Source organism: Argentina silus (assembly GCF_951799395.1).
Source record: "Argentina silus genome assembly, chromosome: 16".
Classification (NCBI taxonomy): domain Eukaryota; kingdom Metazoa; phylum Chordata; class Actinopteri; order Argentiniformes; family Argentinidae; genus Argentina; species Argentina silus.
In genome coordinates, this window is record NC_139670.1 from 7,811,342 (window position 1) to 7,829,812 (window position 18,471).

The 18,471-nt window shown below is 43.3% G+C and overlaps 2 protein-coding genes across 2 annotated transcripts; both read right to left on the reverse strand.

Annotated features, from left to right (window-relative positions):
* Positions 1–5,233: 5,233 nt before the first annotated feature.
* On the reverse strand, positions 5,234–8,931 carry rsl1d1 (ribosomal L1 domain containing 1). The gene is made up of 9 exons (XM_083687004.1): positions 8,876–8,931; positions 8,238–8,377; positions 7,861–7,999; positions 7,385–7,533; positions 7,127–7,228; positions 6,650–6,743; positions 6,191–6,334; positions 5,974–6,096; positions 5,234–5,725 (listed from the first exon to the last, which is right to left on the reverse strand). The coding sequence occupies exons 1-9, from the start codon at positions 8,915–8,917 to the stop codon at positions 5,588–5,590; spliced, it is 1,071 nt and encodes a 356-aa protein (XP_083543130.1). The 5' UTR covers positions 8,918–8,931; the 3' UTR covers positions 5,234–5,587.
* Positions 8,932–9,253: 322 nt separating this feature from the next.
* Positions 9,254–18,350, reverse strand: gspt1 (G1 to S phase transition 1). Its single transcript, XM_083687409.1, has 14 exons — positions 17,966–18,350; positions 17,500–17,541; positions 14,729–15,010; positions 13,747–13,780; positions 13,507–13,584; positions 13,236–13,416; positions 12,772–12,926; positions 12,430–12,570; positions 12,094–12,187; positions 11,005–11,085; positions 10,519–10,692; positions 10,334–10,423; positions 10,056–10,224; positions 9,254–9,937 (listed from the first exon to the last, which is right to left on the reverse strand). Exons 1-14 carry the CDS (start codon positions 18,162–18,164, stop codon positions 9,885–9,887), a joined length of 1,773 nt encoding a protein of 590 aa, XP_083543535.1. The 5' UTR covers positions 18,165–18,350; the 3' UTR covers positions 9,254–9,884.
* Between the last annotated feature and the right edge of the window lie 121 nt (positions 18,351–18,471).

An 18,471-nucleotide genomic window follows, 5' to 3' on the forward strand; every position in this document is an offset into this window, starting at 1 on the left:
CCTAATGTACAAAGTCTACCACTTTATCTATAAGATAAAACGGCATGTGTATTCTTTCCAGATAAGAAGTTGAGGTTGCTTAATCATTACCAGTGAGGCAAATACATGTCTTTTTTTCCTTCGCATGTAAAGGAGAAAAGTAACAATTGATTCACTTCGTCAATTGGTTATTATAGACCCTTGTCCTACACCGTTGGTGTATAGGTTATACACGTAGGCCACTGTCTGATGTAGAAACACAATTACCCATCAAATCATATTGACAGAGGCTCCCTCTGAAGTTCATTGACAGTAGAAACTGTGGTGTTCTGGTAAATAACTGAAAGCCCAACAGCAGCTTGCTGAGCAGCAGTATTATTTCCATCCGTTAATCGGGCCCCCTCTCCGTTGGCTCTCCCGTTCCTTCTGAACGAGTTCCTAATTCCGTTGGTGAGACGGTTGGACACTTTCCTGACAACTCCACTGAGTCCTTTGTTCCTTGTTTTGATCAAGCCGACGTCATCCTCCAATTCCTCAGGCGGCACCTCGATGTTACCTGAGTACCAGAATACCCACCAGATCAGGCTGAGGAAGATGATGACAGCTCCTGAATAGACGAAAAGGTCATGACAGAAAAAGTCTGCAAACACTCCAGTCAGCAATATCAGCACACCAAATATGTCGTGAGCAACCGCAAACCAAAAGATGCATTTACAGCGGCCAACTCCCCCATATCTCCTCTCCTTGACAGCCTCCTGTAAAGTCGACATGATGAAAACAAACAGAAGTCCTCGTTGATGTGTGTTATTTGGTGTAGACCGGTCTATTCTCCAGAATTGTGGACAGATTGCTACAGTGCCGTGCGCTGACGCACCTTTGGAATAGCGGGACGCAGAGCGCGGTGCAGTAGGTTACAGAGAGAGAGACGCACGGGAACGAACAACATGCAATTGTTCAAAGTCCAAAAACCTTTGGTGCAGTTTATCAGATGTTGGTTGATATAGCCTGTATAGGCTATAACGTTATTTATTCTCAAAGCATCATACAACTTAATTAGCCTGTACAATGTCTGGCGTGCGACAATCTTGTTGCAGGCTATTTATGAAGATAGGTTACATGACTGTAATCTAGTGTATTTATCCACATATGAAGTTCCATGTTTGATAATCTTGTATTGTTCACAAATCAAGTTACATGTTTGTGAATTGTGCATCCACGATTTCAAACAGATACTACCCAGATTCAGTTGGATGAAGGTTTGAAGTAATTGAAATGCTTCATAAAGCATGAGAGAAATGGGAGACAAACAAAATTATAGGACGCATCATTGGGTATCTATATAGGCTATGCGTAATTCCTTTCTTGCATTCTTTTGTTGATTTATGTCAGTAGGCTAATCTATGCAGCAATTTTTTCAATGATTTATTGCTTAATATCAAACTATAGATGGGTTGCTACAGAACGGACTGGCGCTGGCAACAATGTTGCGGCAATATGGAGTGTTGTCTGGCAGGAGAGTTGAAATGCATTATTGCGTCACAATAAGCGTCCATGATGTAATTATCATGAAACATCAAGTTGTCAGTAGAATACCAACGAAAGTTTATTAGCGGTCCGAACTTCACCATGAACTGTGGTGAGCACCTGTAGGCAGGAATTTGATTTTGGACCACCAATTTATATTAAATATAATATGATATCGTGATGTAGAACAATTTAATAGTTTTAAAATGTACAATAATTTTTCTAGGACTAGTGGAGTTTTGGTCCAGGGGTACGGGTGTTCTTTTGATCTTCAAAAATCAAGTATATCAAATCCAGGTGATCATCATAAGAAGTTAAAAAGTCTAAATAGAAAAAAGGACAGATTCTCTGTTTCTGCAGGATTGTGGTGACATGAGTCGGTTACCCAACCTTAACGGGGCTGGACCGAGATCCATCGGTGCTCTGCTGCACCATTCTGTTAAATTGCTCTTGGAGAGTGGAGGTGTCAGTCGGGCTCCAGTGATAGCCTCCTGTTCCAAGGCTTCAGCGCTTCCCTCCCTGTATGAGCCTCGAGCGCCCCCACCTGCTGACGTCCGCCCAAAGAGGCGGAGCAAACGCAAAGTGCGACTCCAGGCTCCCGTCCCGACTAGAAATCTTGCTGGTCATGCTCGGTTCAGCAGCGGCATAAGACAGGTTCCGGCCTCGCATAACAAGAAGGAGGTCTCCTTCATTCAACTGCTGAAGAACCACAAGCTACTGCCTAATTCTCGGCCTAGCAGCCCTGGGTGCCCCACTCGACACTGCAACACTCCTCTGTGCTTGGAAGAGCCTAACTTAAGTGAGTCAAGGTTCAGGGCTGAGGTTGCCCAGCCAGTGGCACCTGCCAGAGGGGTCAACTTGAGGCCTAAGCCCTTAGTGCAGAAAGAGCCCCTGCTCGCCAGGAGAGCCAAGAGAGATGCCCCCAAGGTCATCCCTGCCCCCTTGAAGGACCAGCCCAGCCTGCTGCCTGCCCTTGGCCAGGGAAACACATCTCTGATCAGTGCCAATGCTTGGGATCAAAGCACAAAGAAGCTCAAGAAAGTCCACTGGGACAGCACATGGATGCCTATGTGATATGATAAAGCCATGATGCCAAGCAAAGCCATGTCAGCCATTCCCTCTAGACACCCCCCACCCTGCCCACACCCATGAAGAATGGAAAGCAGAAATCATATTTATATTTATTTTTTTAAACTAAACAAAAAATGATGCAATGAAAAATGTATTCGGGAAATTAACTCCTATAGTTCCTGAGTGTCGATCCACTGTTGAATCCCTTCGAATCTAACCAGTCTCCATAATCCATCTCCAATCTGCAATGCAACATTGAGACCAGCAGGGGGCGAGAATATACACTGACTATTTATATATATACTATATTGCAAGAATGCAGGGTTCTTTATCAATGTCTTTTATAGAAATGCATTGAGTAATTGTCTGCATCAAAATAATGAGAATACTGACAGTGTTCAGCTGAACAAAATATACATATTATTGTTAAGCAGGACGGCAAGGAATGATAAAAAAAAAAAATATATATATATTTTAATTAGATTTGTTTTTATTTGAGGAAAAACTTAACACAAAATGTACGTGAAGCAAACAATATGAGGTATAAAGTGACATACGTTAACAATAAACAATCAAGAAAAATACAACACCTTCTCAAGTACTTGATTTACAGAATATATTGCGTCTAGAAAATTGATGTTGGAACCAGGTTAATATAAATAAATGAATGAATGAATGAATAAATTGATAGAATACAATTGAACAATAATTGAGAGAGAAACCTATGCATAGTTTAGGTTTAGCGTAGAGCATGTTTAATGTGAATCTCTCTCTCTCTCTATATATATATATATATATATATATATATATGAATTAAACTGAAATCTGACTTTATATACAGATACAAGTAGTAACATATACAAGTCTCATGTATGTATTGAGTTTTGAGACTGTCTTCTCAGATACATCAAGTTTGACTTTTCTTTTCTTTCTTTAAATTTTGCTCACATACTGGTGTCCTCTGTCTTCTTTTCCTCCTCCTTCCTCCCTTAGGACCCTGGTCTCCAGGCTCACAGCAGCCACAGCACAGACCATTCACAGCAGAACACAGCTCACCAGGGAAAGTCATGCTGCATAGAATCACAATGACACCGCCTAATCAATCACTTCATTGATACTTTTCTGCATTTGGTCCATCAAACACTGCTGGATCTACTCCTGGTCCTGGTCCCCAGTCCTTTACGTCGCCTCTTCTCCTTCAGAATGGGTAACCAGACCAGCCCCACCACCACAAACATCAGTCCAATGGACAGACAGACAGGAGCTGTGGCGTGAGGTGTATCCATCACCCCAGAGGAGTGGAGCAGAAACAGCACCGCACCCACCCCTGACACCAGGGCTCCCATTACCATAATGATAATGGGTTTGTGGAAGTAGGCCCAGCGTGGAGGTTCTGGGGTACTGGGGTCTGGATCTGGACACAGCACTCGTCTCCCGGAATTCTCTGACCCAGGGAGGTCCGACTCACCAGCCTCCAGTGCCATTCTGTGGAGCTCCCTGAGAATGATGCGATGGCTGTTTTGTCTGCCTTCTGCAAAAGGACCTGATGGGGGGGGCTTATCACTAATTAATTATGAAGAAAAAGCTGTTATTCAGTTTCCATTTTCCTGCAACAAGAGTAGTATCTTCTGTAGACCCAGTTTGCTCCTCATCTAATCCACTGTTTCTTCTGCCCTCCTGACACTTACTCAACTTATACTGTATCTCTTGGTACTTACATCATGAGTGGTTGGTTGGGGATTGTAGCCCCCTCTGCTGATGTCAGCTAGTGTCAAAAAGCTCTGTTGCTTCCCCCACCCCTCCTCTCACCTCATGTAACTCCAGACGTCAACCACCACACCCACCCTATTCAAGGAGGGAGGTCTGAATAGACAGACTAAAACCACCACTATCTATGGCCTCCAGGGGAGGCTGGTGGAGGTAGAAAATCAGAGGACGGGCGCATTATAATGCATAGAACGGAATAAGGATAAAACGTGTCTGATACCATGCCTCATTCCAGGCATTACAATGAGGCCGTCTTCCAAATATCACTGGCCTATAAACACCTGGATCATGTCATTATGACGCCTTATAAAGCTACAATACATCTCTATATTGGAGAAATCATCATATGACTGTAAAAAAAAATGCTTTATGTAAAAAAGATTTAAGAGCAAAGAAGTGAAATCAAACTATCAAGCATTATAATGGGATCCAAAAAAAAAATGTTTACAAATGTGGCAAAAAAAACTTTGTCTGTAGGTTTATACAGATATTTGTGTTCTATTTTTGTGTACATACATTGCACAGTAGGACTCATTACTGTATGACTGTTCAAAGTTCATCACAGGAATACGCATTGCACCTCATGAAAATAGGGAATTAACCGACCCAGGCATTGCAATTGGAAGACTACCATGTGGATGAACAATGATGTCTGCGATATTTGAATGTTAACATTGTCAGTAAAGAGCGGACAGCAGCTGTACAACCATGTCATGATCACATGAACAAAGGACATGTCATCTGATACAGGCAGCGAGTGCTGACTGGCTATACCCAGGGTAAACATTGCCCAGGGCTAATGGACCCAATATAAAACCACACAATACCCATGCACACAAAAGAAATAAGGCAGATCCCATCAAAAGTAATAAGGCAGATCCCATCAAAAGTATATGGTTTGCATGGCATTTATTGACTGAATGAACAAATGGCAGTGATTTCAACAGAATCTACTCTACATTAGAAAAGGAGTCCAACTATTCTTAGGGGTAATATGCATTGTTTTAATGTACAAAGAGGGCTTTTTAAAAATATGATTTTGAACAAAACCCATTAAATCAGACATATGAAGACATAATTGCAAGTAAGTTAGTTAAACTTTGGACAGAACAAACAGAACTAAATGACCACAATATGGCCATTTCTTGTATATCCATATGATAAGAGTCAGGGGAAGGGCCCATATAGATAAAGGGGGATTAATAGAAGCAGAGAATGGAGAGTTGTGTCATTGTTTTGACAAACATTAGGATTGAGGCACTTTTTTCATTCTTTTTGAGTTTTTCCTCTTAGCCTTCTTGGCTATTTGGCCTTTAGGCAGAAAGCGTTTCTTCCCTCGAGATGGTTTCAATGCCTTATCAAGTCCTTTCTTTTTAGATGGTATCTACAGGGGAAAAAGCAAGAAGCAAACTATTATTACATGTGCGAAAATGAGTTGGGTAAATATAATACAATATCTTCCCATGAATTCATGCAGAGTTGTGACAAAAATCGACTACTGCCTATGGCTGCTTTGAAACTAAACTGATTACTGTTGAATTTAATTCAAATACTTGTAATTCAATCCAGACTGTCAGCACTCCAAATAAAAAGATCTCTTAAACACTTGTTTTCTCAGTATGTGGAACTGACCTGCAGTTTGGCCTTTTTGTTGGGGGGTGTGATGGGTACCAGCTGTGGTATCTCCTCTTCTCCCTGAGCGTCATTCTCTGTAGACGCCTGGTCCTTCTTAGCTGCCTTTTTGTCTGAAATCTTCTGCAATCCACAAACAAAACATGTATTCAGTATAAGCAGGAGTGGGGACATATTTGGCTCCGGCTCGCATGTTCTACCTCTCTCCAACACCCACCTTGGCTTTGGCTTCTCTGGCCAGCTTCTGGGCCTCCTCCATCATAGTCAGGTGACCGAGGTCAGAGGTGTAAATGGGCAGAGCCACTGATGATTGACTCTTCAGATGGATGATCTTAACAGCTGTCCCTTTGACTGTTTGTTGCTGCAACGACAAAGACGATGGCCATCATTAGTCTAAGAAACCAGCTGCAGGAACGTTCACTGATTTATTTAGCGTTGTATAGTGTGTCAAAGTTGTAGAGACAGGCTCCAATTGAAGAGGGAGGTCCATCTGGATATACTTTGAGTCACTATGGCACCCATCATTGCCCATGTCCAACACTGAGACAGCAGGACAGGGTTTGCTGGGGTGCCCCAACTCATCATCTACTCAGGTTGGTTTCCACTTAAACCAACCCAGTTGAAGTAGAAAGGCAATAGTACATTAGAGGCATTCCACCTTTACTAAATAACTTACCACACATAATTTGGCAGCGACGGTGTTGACAGCAGATTCAATATTCTCCACTATTTCATCTGTAGCCATCCCTGAGTGGGCAACGCGAGCCATGCTACAATACACAAACAGTACAGGGTTACAAGAGGTTGGGCCATGTAGACACATAATGTTGTATTTAATGTCATTTCCTAACCTGCATTGTGCTGAATTATTGTTTTAGCTCTGCTACCATGTAATTCAGAGGAATGAAAAAAAAAAAATTCATTGATCATATTGTATTATGTCAAAGTTGTAGAGACAGGCTCCAATTGAAGAGGGAGGTCCATCTGGATATACTTTGAGTCACTATGGCACCCATCATTGCCCATGTCCAACACATACAGCAGGACAGGGTTTGCTGGGGTGACCCAATTCATCATCTACTCAGGTTGGTGTCCACTTCACATCAGTCTACTCGCTCATCCACATTGACACGGGGAGGAGGAGAGGCCTTACCAACAGCAGCCTTTCTTGGATACTTTGATGGAGGTTCCCTGGATAGCTCTCTGGATATCTCTGGCCAGCTGCTTACTCTGCAGATTCACTGAAATAGGCTCCCTAAGCAAAGAGAAAACACGCCATTAGAGTCCTAGGGAGAAGACCGCAGACATCTATTCAGACTAAAAGATAAATATTCATGCAATTCACTAGTCTAACCGTAGCCTTCTGTGATCTGATGGTAACAAATGCATTTAGGTGCTACAGAATGCTTACTTCTTCCCCACGTAGAAATGCTTGCCGAGGTGAGAGGGCAGCAGGCGGCGGACGCGGTCGTCAGACAGGAAGAGGTCAAAGTTTCCCAGCAGCTTCCGTTTGGCCTCGAAGGGTTTGTATTCGGTCTTCAGTGTCTGGTAAGGGATCACCTGGGGTACACAGGAACAATAAGTATCACAGTAAGTAACTCTATGGCTCACACACCAACAAGTATACAAGGACCATATTTGAAGCAATTCTATACTTTTCAACTCAAGTTATTGACCACCTCGACTTGAGACTGGACATGTATTGTGTGTGTCAAAGTTGTAGAGACAGGCTCCAATTGAAGAGGGAGGTCCATCTGGATATACTTTGAGTCACTATGGCACCGTCATTGCCCATGTCCAACACTGAGACAGGAGGACAGGGTTTGCTGTGGTGCAAATTCACATTCAATGGGGAAAAATACAGAAAAGATAATCAGTATATAGTACCTCTGTAACATTTTTGACTCCTCTCTCTGCCAGGAGTTTCTTGTAGAACCTCTGGCTCTGGTCCGGTGTCATGTTGGGCTCATCTTTGGTGAAGAGACATACATCATCTGTGTCTGAGCGAATGCCATGGGGCAGAGGGCTGAAACACAAAAACACAGGCGCTAAGAATTAGTATTGGTAAGTTCATCTGTGCTTCTATACAGCAGTTTACTAGTCTGGGTCAGATAAGTGCCTTTCAACGTTGCAAGGAGGAACAGTCTGGAACTAGCTCTGGTGCAGTCATGTGGTTTTAAAAAACCAACAGCTACCGATATCACTTTTAAGAGGGACATCACCAAGCCATTCAGATGGCCCAAAGTTCACTAAAAGGGACTCACATGCGGATGGTCTGTGGCTTTCTGGGGATCTTCCAGAGGGTGAAGAGCAGGGAGATGTGCTGACTCTCGTCCAGGAGGAGTGAGTCTGGGGTGGACTTGGACTTTAGGAAAGCCTGCAGTGCCTGCACAGCCTTCTTCACCTGTGACACAACCAGAAGAGATTAAAGATCAAATCAAACAACGTCTATGGCCACAATAGAATGAGCGTAGAGAACATCTCATCGGCACAACGACTGCTATGGGTTACTAACCCTGGGTGGGTGGAAAACTACAACGGAGATTCGGAACTGAAATATGTCGCAACTGTGCTTTCCCTATACTGACAGACACTTGACAATAGCCCTGGTCGGTCGGAAAACTAACACAACTTCAAGAAAACAGAAAACCCATAGTGAGCCCATAGCTGGCTTTATTTTTCATTATCATGTTTTTTTAAATTCTGCCTCGTGGCATGGCCATGGACAAGCTAGCTAACGTTATCCGACTGTGCAAGCTAATTCGGCTGGCTAGAGTAACGTTTTAGGTATTATCACCGGTGATACATCATCCAAAACACCATTGCAATGGCCCTCAATTGATTTATATTGTAAAATACGTCGGATAAAGGTACCCAATGCATTGCAATTTGATATTATTACCTGTCCTCGGTCCACAACCAAACCCTCCGTCTTGTCTGCCATGCTTGTAGCTTCACGTGTTTATCGGGTTGACGCATGCGCATAGTATACCGCGATAGTCTACGTCATTGTTTCGCGATTGAATCCGTCCAACTTTATTTATATGAGTTTGTGCAATCAAAGACAGTTCTGAAGATCAAAGGAGGATGTCCTCTGTGCATATTTGTGAAACAGTACATCAGGAGGAGGGTCACTGGTAAAAGGGGAAAACTATGATATTGCAAGAACAACACAAAACAACAATCATTTATATTAAATAAGAATTTGCCATTTCTTCACATGTCAGGGGTCAGAATAATAATACACTAAATGAAGAATCAGAAGCTTGTTTCTCAGTTTGATACTTTATTTTCACGGTTGTTGATTGATTGGTAACATAACAGACCCTCGTTCGCTACAGGAACAGTGTGTGTGTGTGCGTGTGGGGCTGTATGACCTATGACCTTTAGGGTCCTTTGTATGTCAATGTTTCTTTGTGGATCCAAATAAAGTATGGACAAACCTGATTAGGATTTTGATATGGGGATACTTACAACCAAATAATGACCATTTTGGCATTATTTTGGATTTAAATGGGTGACTTACTTTGCAAATCATTACTACAGGCTAACTCTGGTCCACACGTGATGTAAAACCAGTCCCTTTCTTTCCAAACGAAGCAATACTGCATCCATCTCCATTCCAAAAACAAATGTTGGCCAGAGAACAGTGAGGTTGGCCCGGGGAACGGGAAGCTACATTAGTGGCATCGCTAAGCTCTCAATATGAGAAAGCTGACACACTGGACTTGTCTTTCTTTAATATTGTTCATCATAAAAACTGATTCAGTCACTTTAAAAGTTTCTTGTTTTTTTCTCCCTCCTCTCCAGCGGATAGTGGTGGATAGAGAGGATGGCTGGTCAGGGAGGCTTCAGCAGCTTCCTCCTCTGTAAAGACGCCCGTTGCAGGATTTCCATGCTCCTCCCATGCTTTAGTCCTTCTCTGGTACCAGTTTCAACACTTTGCCAATAGCGATGGTTTTGCCTGAAAGGAATGATTACATGTTTAACACAGACACACACACACACACACACACACACACACACACACACACACACACACACACACACACACACACACACACACACACACACCTACCTACCTTCGTCTCTTAGTGTGAACCTCCCCATCTGAGGGAAGTCTTTGAAGGTCTCGAGGCAGATGGTTCCTGCGGCCCGTAGCCTGGCGATGCACACCTGATCTTGTTTGACGAAGCGAGGTCGCGTCTTGCTCTTCTCACCAGTCTTCTTGTCCACCAGACAGATTAAGGCCTGAGGACAGAGTAGAGTTGAATGCAAGTCTAATTAACAAACAATTGAACTGGTGCCCCTCACAGAGTATATAGCAACATAACAGACTGGGTTGACAATTGCAACTTACGGTGATCTGTACTTCTTCGATGCAGGTGTGGATGTGTAAGACTGCATTGTAACCAGGGCAAATGATGGACTTGTGTTCAATGATGACGATCTGAAAAGAGACCCAGAGACTATAATTAACAACAGCTTCCATCAGCCTTCATCACGTGGCTACAGCGATACTGAGCTCTTTTGCTCTGTTGGTACCTGAGCATCGAAGGTCCGTCCAGAGTGGCAGAGGTTCTCTGCGTTACAGAGGATGAAGCCTGGCAGGATCTCCTCCTCCTCGATACCCTTGAGCCGGAGCTTCAGGTTCTCCCCAGGCAGCGCATCATCCGTCTCCACCTCGTCAGACAGCAGGCTCAGGACCTCCACTGTGTGCTGTATAACACACACACACACACACACACACACACACACACACACACACACACACACACACACACACACACACACACACACACACACACACACACACACACACACACACGAGTAAATTGCTGAGCTTATACACAAGGTACAGTGGACGATTGATTTAATATTGTCTGAGAAGAGATTAAAATGTACAGAAAAGGAATATCAAAAGTAAAATCAGTACATTCGTATTTCAAACAAATAGAATTTGGTGAAGGAATACTTCACTGGTGAGCAGGGCACTTGGACCATGAACATACCACCTACAAAGAGCCTTACCCTGTTTGGCATCATGATCAGCTGCTGTGCTTTGCTAATTGATCCTGACTCCAGCTTGCCAAGGATCACCGTGCCCATATCCTGCAGACAAAGCACAACGCTAATGAGAAAGAAGGTTAGGAGGAACACTTACAGTAAGTGTGCAGAATCATCGAGCCACGGGTGCGGCTTACAGAGACTATGCTGAAAAGAAAATCAGGAGATCAAGTTGAAATCTGGGGTGGAAAGTTGGAATCAGTGCTGTTTTTGTGTCGTTGCTACTCCCTCCTGCTCCCACCATGTGAGATTTCATATTTTCAGTCAGTGTAGCACTTTTCTTTATCTGCCTTAATTTGCTGATCCACTCTGTCACTAGTGAGGGTCAGGGCGACCGCCAGCTAGCCTAATGACCTAACCAGGCTCCAATTAACTGGACCGTAATCTCATTAGATCAACTGGACAGCAAACCTAGTTTGGGCTCCTTGGTTTCATAACACCCCTCTTGCACAACCGCAGGGGAACATGACCTGCTGAGAAAGCTATAACATATCTTAATTCCATAACCTTCCCTGCCTTCTACTTGCTCCAAAATACACCCACGCACTGGTGAATTGAAGTGGCAGAGAACTAAAGTATTGAGAAGATGGCAGTGCTCTGGCTACAGAAGGAGTAGCTGGAAGCTCACCCAGAACAGTGGAGCTTCATCTGGATTGTTGGAAATGGTGAGGGGAGACATTATTAATTTAACGCTGCATTATCTTATGCCAACATGAAATTCAATGGCACTGTTAAAACATTTATATAATATAATATAATAATATATGCCATTTAGCTGACGCTTTTATCCAAAGCGACTTACATTGCAGTGAGTGCATACATTTCAGTATATATGGTCCCAGCGGGAATCAAATCCACAACCTTAGCGTTGTTAACGCCATGCTCTACCAACTGAGCCACAGAGGACCAGGGAGGACCACAGAGAACATTTCTTTGTCAATCTCAAAAGGTGTCTTTTTCATAAATACACAACAGAATGTGAACTGAATTTGAACTAGTGCAACACAGGCAGATGTAACATCGGCATGTAGTAGGATGAAACAGTGACATCACCTTATATTTGTCTACAATGGGTAATCTGACAGGGCCATCAGTCGGTCTGGTGAAATTTGGCAAGCTGTCCAGATGTGGTATGAATGGTAATCCCCTGGCAACAAAGAAACATTAAGACAATCAATAATAAAGACCTACGCAGAAAGACATTCTATCCGCTTGAAAGACGGCTTCATAAAACGTAAACTATTACTTGACAAAAATCATGAATCTATTTCATTTACTGTTTCTTCTCTGTGAAAATGCGGGGAAAGTGGGCAACCACCATAACACACATCAGTATTTACTTTGATGCACTTTTGAAGGTAGTCAAATGAGAGGCAGAGGTCAACTTACGTATACCACGTGCACTCTTCAACAGGCTCCTTAAGGTTGGCTCCTGTCAGCCCAGAGCAGGGCATGAAGTAGATGTCCTTCTTTGGGTTGAAGCCCACCTTCTTCAGAAATGGCACTAACTTCTCTTTGCACTCCTCATACCTGTGGTCAGGGGGAGGCTGGATTACTTTGTTGTGAAGTTGTGGATGAGGACATTGGTCTTTTTTTTACACTTTTAAAATTTCATGGCTGTGAAAACCAGCCCTGCATAAAGAGTCAACTAATGAATTTTATGGGGCAGGTCTTTGACTAAATATATACTTTTCCCATTCATTTCCCCTCAAACAAGATGCACATGTTCACCTTTCCAAGCTCCAGTTCACAGTGGGATCGTCCATTTTGTTGACGAGGACGATGAGATGTTTGACTCCTGCAGTCTTTGCCAGCATGGCATGCTCCCGTGTCTGCCCACCCTTCTCAAAGCCCGTCTCAAACTCCCCTTTTCTGGCTGAGATCACCTGACAGAGCATAGGGTGCAGACTCAGAACAGCACCTATACTAAGATTTTCAGAATTACAGAAGTTAGTTAATTCAACACAGTGTACATTATGATCCACTTTCTCTCCATTCATCTTTTTAGTTTATTAGTCTTTTCCCTCCCCCACAACACCAAATGCCTGACCAAAGCAGCCACAGTCAGCTTTGCTAGCAGCAACGGTCTAACTAACAGGGACACAGCTAGATGTTTTGCCTCTACACAGCAGATATGAAGAGTGGTCAATGCCTACTGTGGGGGGACAATGACAAAGCATTGTTGGCAAACTCACCAGTACTGCCAAGTCAGCTTGTGACGCCCCACCGATCATGTTGGGGACAAAGCTTTTGTGGCCAGGGGCATCCAGGATAGTAAAGTGCTTTTTTTCAGTCTCAAAGTAGGCTCTCCCGACCTCCACGGTCTTCCCCTTGTCCCTCTCCTCCTGGTTGGTGTCCAATGCCCAGGACAGGTACCTGTAGAGGAAAAACACGCCAAAAAGTTGAGAAATTTGTTCAAAGGGCTTTCTATGCTTTTCCTTTCCTTAGTCACAATACAAGGTTTACCAAGTTTCTCTGTTCTTTTCCTTTGCTTCTCTCTCATATTTTTCAAGTGTTCTTTTTTCCACCATTCCTGTCAAATACCTAAAATGAAAAGAAAGAAAAGGAAGATGACAGGGAGAGCCTAATTATTATGTGGGCAGACATATTTTTAATAAGGAGCCATAACATTAACAGGAAAAAACATATGTAAACGTTTAGCCATCTTCTGAAACACATTCTTGTGTTACAAATTTGCTGACTCACATGATCTGTCCTCCGATTGTTGATTTGCCAGCATCTGAAAAAGAGAGCAATCTTAAATCCTAAGAAGTTAACGGCTGAAAAGCAGGTCTGTTTTGTTTTTGTTGGCCTGCTTTATTTGTTATTTTTGGGTTGGAATGATAACTTTTAAAAGGATTTTACTGTACAACCAACAAAATCATGCAGTATTGTTAGACCTGACATCTTCCTTCATGGGAGCCCAAACAAAGTACAGTATTAGATCGGAGTTTAATATACACTCACAAACACTTTATTAGGAACACCTGGACACCTTCTCATGGTGGAGGTGGTGTAATGGTGTTGGGAATGTTTTCTTGGCACACTTTGGGCCCATTAATATCAATCAATCATCACTTGAATGCTGTTGCTGACCATGTGCATCCCTTCATGGCCACAATTTACCCATCTTCTAATGGCTACTTCCAGCATGATAACGCACCATGTCACAAAGCAAAAGTCGTCTCAAACTGGTTTCATGAACATGACAATGAGTTCAGTGTTCTTCAGTTGCCATCCCAGTCACCGCATCTGAATCCAGTAGAACACATTTGGGATGTGGTAGAACGGGAGATTCACACCTTGAAAGTGCACCTGAAAAATCTGCAGGAATTGCGTGATGCAATCATGTCATCATGGACCAGAATCTCAAGGGAATGTTTCCAACATCTTGTGGAATCAAAGCCACAAAGAATTTAGGCTGTTTTGAGAGCAAAGGGAGGCCCTACCCAGTATTAGTATAGTGTTCCTAATAAAGTGTTTGGTGAGTGTATACATTACATAAATAATATGCCATTTAGCAGATGCTTTTTTCCAAAGCAAGTGAGTGCATATATTAGTATATGGTCCCATTGGAATCGAACCCCCAACCATAGCGTTGCCAGCACCATGCTCTCCCAACCGAGGCACACAGGACCACATGGAGTTTAACATGGAGGAAAATAGAGGAATAATATCAACAACGCACCCACATGACCAATGAACACCACGTTGACATGCTCCTTCTTTGGAGCGTCTGGTTGGGCGGGAACAACTTTGGGCATGGGCATCTCCTCCTCTTCCTCCTCCATCATCTCCTCCTCCTCCTCCTCCTCCTCCGCCGCCTCCCTTTCCTGCACTTCCTCACTGGGACTCCCCACCCCCAGGGAACCTCCCCCTCCAGGTTCCGCTCCGCCGGGCTCCTCTTTCTGCTCCCACGTCTCCTCCTCCGTGGTCATGTCTGCTTCTGTCCCTCCGTTCTCCACTGGAGCTGAGGATACACCAAGGTGGCAGATGAGGTAATGAGTAATGCCCCCAAACAATCATATACAGTGCCCTGCGTAAGTAATGGGAGAGTGAAGCATTTTTTCTTCTCTTGGCTTTACACTCCAAAAGTTTGGATTTGAAATCGAACAATTACTATGAGGTGAAAGTAGAGATTCTCAGCTTTTAATAGTTTTGATAGTATTCAGGTGCATATAGGTTTCACCATTCAGAAATTACAACACTTACATTTTATGCAAAGTCCCCCTGTTTCAGGGTACCCAAACGTGATGGGACAGATTTATCAAATGTCCAAATTAAACACTGTTTAGTATTGGTATATTGGACAATCCTTTGCATGCAATAACTGCCTGAAGTCTGCGACCCATTGACCCCACCAGACGCTGGGTGTCTTCTATGGTGATACTCTGCCAGGCCTGTACTGCAGCCATCTTTTGTTGTTGTTTGTTTTTATTGTCAAGAGCTTTACACTTTTTGGCCCTGAAAAGCTCCCTAGTTGCTATGGCAGCATGTTTTGCATGTTTTGTTTTACTGTAGGATGAAGCACCATCCAATGAATTTGGAGGCATTTGCTTGTACTCCAGCAGAAAAGATGTTTCTCTACACTTCAGAATACATTCTGCTGCTGCCGTCAGCAGATACATCATCAATTAAGACAAGTTAGCCAGTTCTAGTGGCAGCATACCATAACATTAACACCCCCTCCACCATGTTTAACAGATGAGGTGGTATGCTGTAAATCCTTAGCAGATCATTTTTTCTCCAAACTTTCCACTTGCAATCACTCTAGTACATAATAATATTCATCTTATCTGTCCACAAGACCTTTTTCCAGACCTCTGCAAGCATTAAAGGCGTTGTAATTTCTGAATGGTGAAACCAATATGTACACAAATGGCATCCAATAAAAGCTGAGAACCTCTACTTTAACCTCACAGCAAATCCACATTTTTGGAGTATAGCGCCAAAAGAACACAATATGCTTCACTGTCCCATTACTTAGCAGGGCACTGTATTTAGAGCTGAGGCCACAACAAGGTGGAGGATGAGGTCAGTAATGCTCCCAAACAATCATGCCCCCAAACAATCATATAAAGCATTATGGGACCTTGTGAAAGCTGTACAGTACTAATCAATCCATCTAATCTATAATCATTTACCACCAAAGGCCACAATGTGACAGAGCATGAGTTTGATTTAGCCTGTGTTCACACAACAGATTGGGTCATTCTGGGACTCATACCAATGCCATTGAGGTTCCCATAGGTCCACATGATGTAATCATCAAATAACACACACAATATAATCTTTATAGTGATGAAAGGAATCTGAGCAAGATGGCCTGGTATAAATAAATCTGCTAGTCATGCAAACAAGAAACTCTTCCCATAGAGTAGCAACAAATCCACAAGAGCTTCATTCCCTCATCCATAAAATTAAACACTTCACTGATCATGTACAAAGCCTGTTTTCTTCTAATTGCTTGTCGTTCCTAATCAGGCATAGAGGAAAGTGCTGATGACAATGATTGAACTGCTCTCAGAGGCATGCATGCATTTCCTCATCATCTAGCCTGTGTATCGTTATGTTCAGCAGAAGAACTTAAGCAACTGCATGTTTCATCATCAGTGCTAAATAATAAGGTAGGCTGGGGCTTAGAAATAGGATAGCAAAAAAAACATCTACATACATAAAGCTTTGAAATGTAAACCAATGAGGTCATTATTACCCAGTAAGAACCCTCTCCCTCTCCCTCTCTCTCTCTCGTTGCAAGTGTCAAGCTCAAAGATAAATCTGGCCTGTAACTTGAGTAGGTGTGCTCAGTGTTCTCTGACCAAATGTAAACAACTGACATCAGCACATACAGGCCTGACCAAAAGCATGGAGGAACATACTACCTCTATGCAGCAATCTGCCCTGAACACATACACAATAAACTGAGTGAGACATTTGGTTATGATATCTGGCAGGCTTGATATTGTGTCTCTCTGTGCTTCGTCGAGAGTAGTAGTCTATTTTTGGCATTGGCCTATGATGTTGCATCATACTACGTAAGACGTGCATCTAGGGTTGGCTAGTTAGACCACTGTCACTGTCATCCAGAATTGGCCTCTACATCCAGAAGGCAGTTGAGCTGTGTCAGAATATGTTTCAATGCCTGAGTGAAATAAATGAATACAATGGAAACATTGCTGAAAGGCTTGGCTTTTTTAACTTTAATTTTTCTCTTTCTGTTTGGAAGGGTGAGGCTCTTCGACAAGCCTATGTTGGGTTTCCTCCTTTGCCTTGGACATGTATATATTTGATCACTGTATCTTGTTTGTTTGCCCTCAACAATCAACAACCCACTTCACATCAGGTGTCAAAAACAATAAGAGGCAGTACTGTGCCCCTATGAACAACACAACTGCATGAAAGGGGTGAAATGTGTCCATAGGCCTTACAGCATGAGAGAGAACAAACAGACATACATACCAACTGTTTCTGACACCTCCATGCTGGCAACCATATTAGCACCTATGAAAGGAGACATAAGGCCTATGTTACATTATTCTTTACAAAAGTCTGGTTCTCAATCTTATCCGTTACAATGTTTGTCATTTACGGTCACTTCATTGAGAGCTTTTCCACCACGATGTCACTTTGATGAATTTTAACACTGTACAAAAATTAAAAGAACTTTATGACAATGAATGTTTGAAGACACATAACTCCGTTTTTAAATATTCATTGCAAAGGTATTGACAGCATGACAGAACAACATTGTAGTGGTATGTTGTTGGATAAGATCTGGGTAAGACCAGTGCAGGGAGCATAGCTTGATACTGTGTGGCAGGCTGTCATGATGTTAGCTATGGTAGCTAGCCATCTAGCTAACTTGACAGCTGTCACCACTGCCAAATTCCAGTTTTTCCTTTACTCCAGAACAAGGACAACCTACCGTCGGATCCGGACACTGGCATTTCTGTGGGACTACTTAGAAGGAAGGTCGGTACAAACACCGCCGCGTTGACGTTAGGGACAAACGGCTTGGCTTCCACGTTAAGAGCGGCGAAAGCGGTCTGGAGTCCCGCGGCAGCCCGGGCCTCGGCATCCTCCTCCTGCTCCCACGAATCCGGGGCTGTGTCTCTCGGGTCCATCGCAGATCTCCCAGAGTTAGCTAACAAGACTAGCTAGCTAGCTAATCAGGCGCAGCTTGATCGATTTCTACCACTACTGCGTTGTTTTATTTTGCGATCTATTCAGACTGTCTGGTCACCGTTTACAGAAGTTCCCATTTCTCTACCGAGCCTTGTTTTGAGAGGCATACGTACGGTGCTGCCGGTGGTTCAGGACGGCGAGACCGACGGGAGAGGTGCACTAGGATAGCGTTACCGCTAGGCGGCTTCTTCTCCCCTCTCCAGCAATGCATCCTGGAATGTGGGGTCTTGTCCTCCCTAAACTACA

What these genes read in the sequence shown, in the direction of transcription:
- rsl1d1 (XM_083687004.1), bottom strand. Translation starts at nt 8,917, where the DNA reads ATGGCAGACAAGACGGAGGGTTTGGTTGTGGACCGAGGACAG. An exon ending in GAGTCAAAAATGTTACAGAG is followed by an intron (nt 7,534 to 7,860) that starts GTACTATATACT and finishes TGTGTACCCCAG; the next exon opens with GTGATCCCTTACCAGACACT. An exon ending in CATTTCTACGTGGGGAAGAA is followed by an intron (nt 7,229 to 7,384) that starts GTAAGCATTCTG and finishes CTCTTTGCTTAG; the next exon opens with GGAGCCTATTTCAGTGAATC.
- gspt1 (XM_083687409.1), bottom strand. Translation starts at nt 18,164, where the DNA reads ATGGACCCGAGAGACACAGCCCCGGATTCGTGGGAGCAGGAGGAGGAT. An exon ending in GAAGAGTGCACGTGGTATAC is followed by an intron (nt 12,188 to 12,429) that starts GTAAGTTGACCT and finishes CTTTGTTGCCAG; the next exon opens with GGGATTACCATTCATACCAC. An exon ending in GACGGACCTTCGATGCTCAG is followed by an intron (nt 10,424 to 10,518) that starts GTACCAACAGAG and finishes GTCTCTTTTCAG; the next exon opens with ATCGTCATCATTGAACACAA.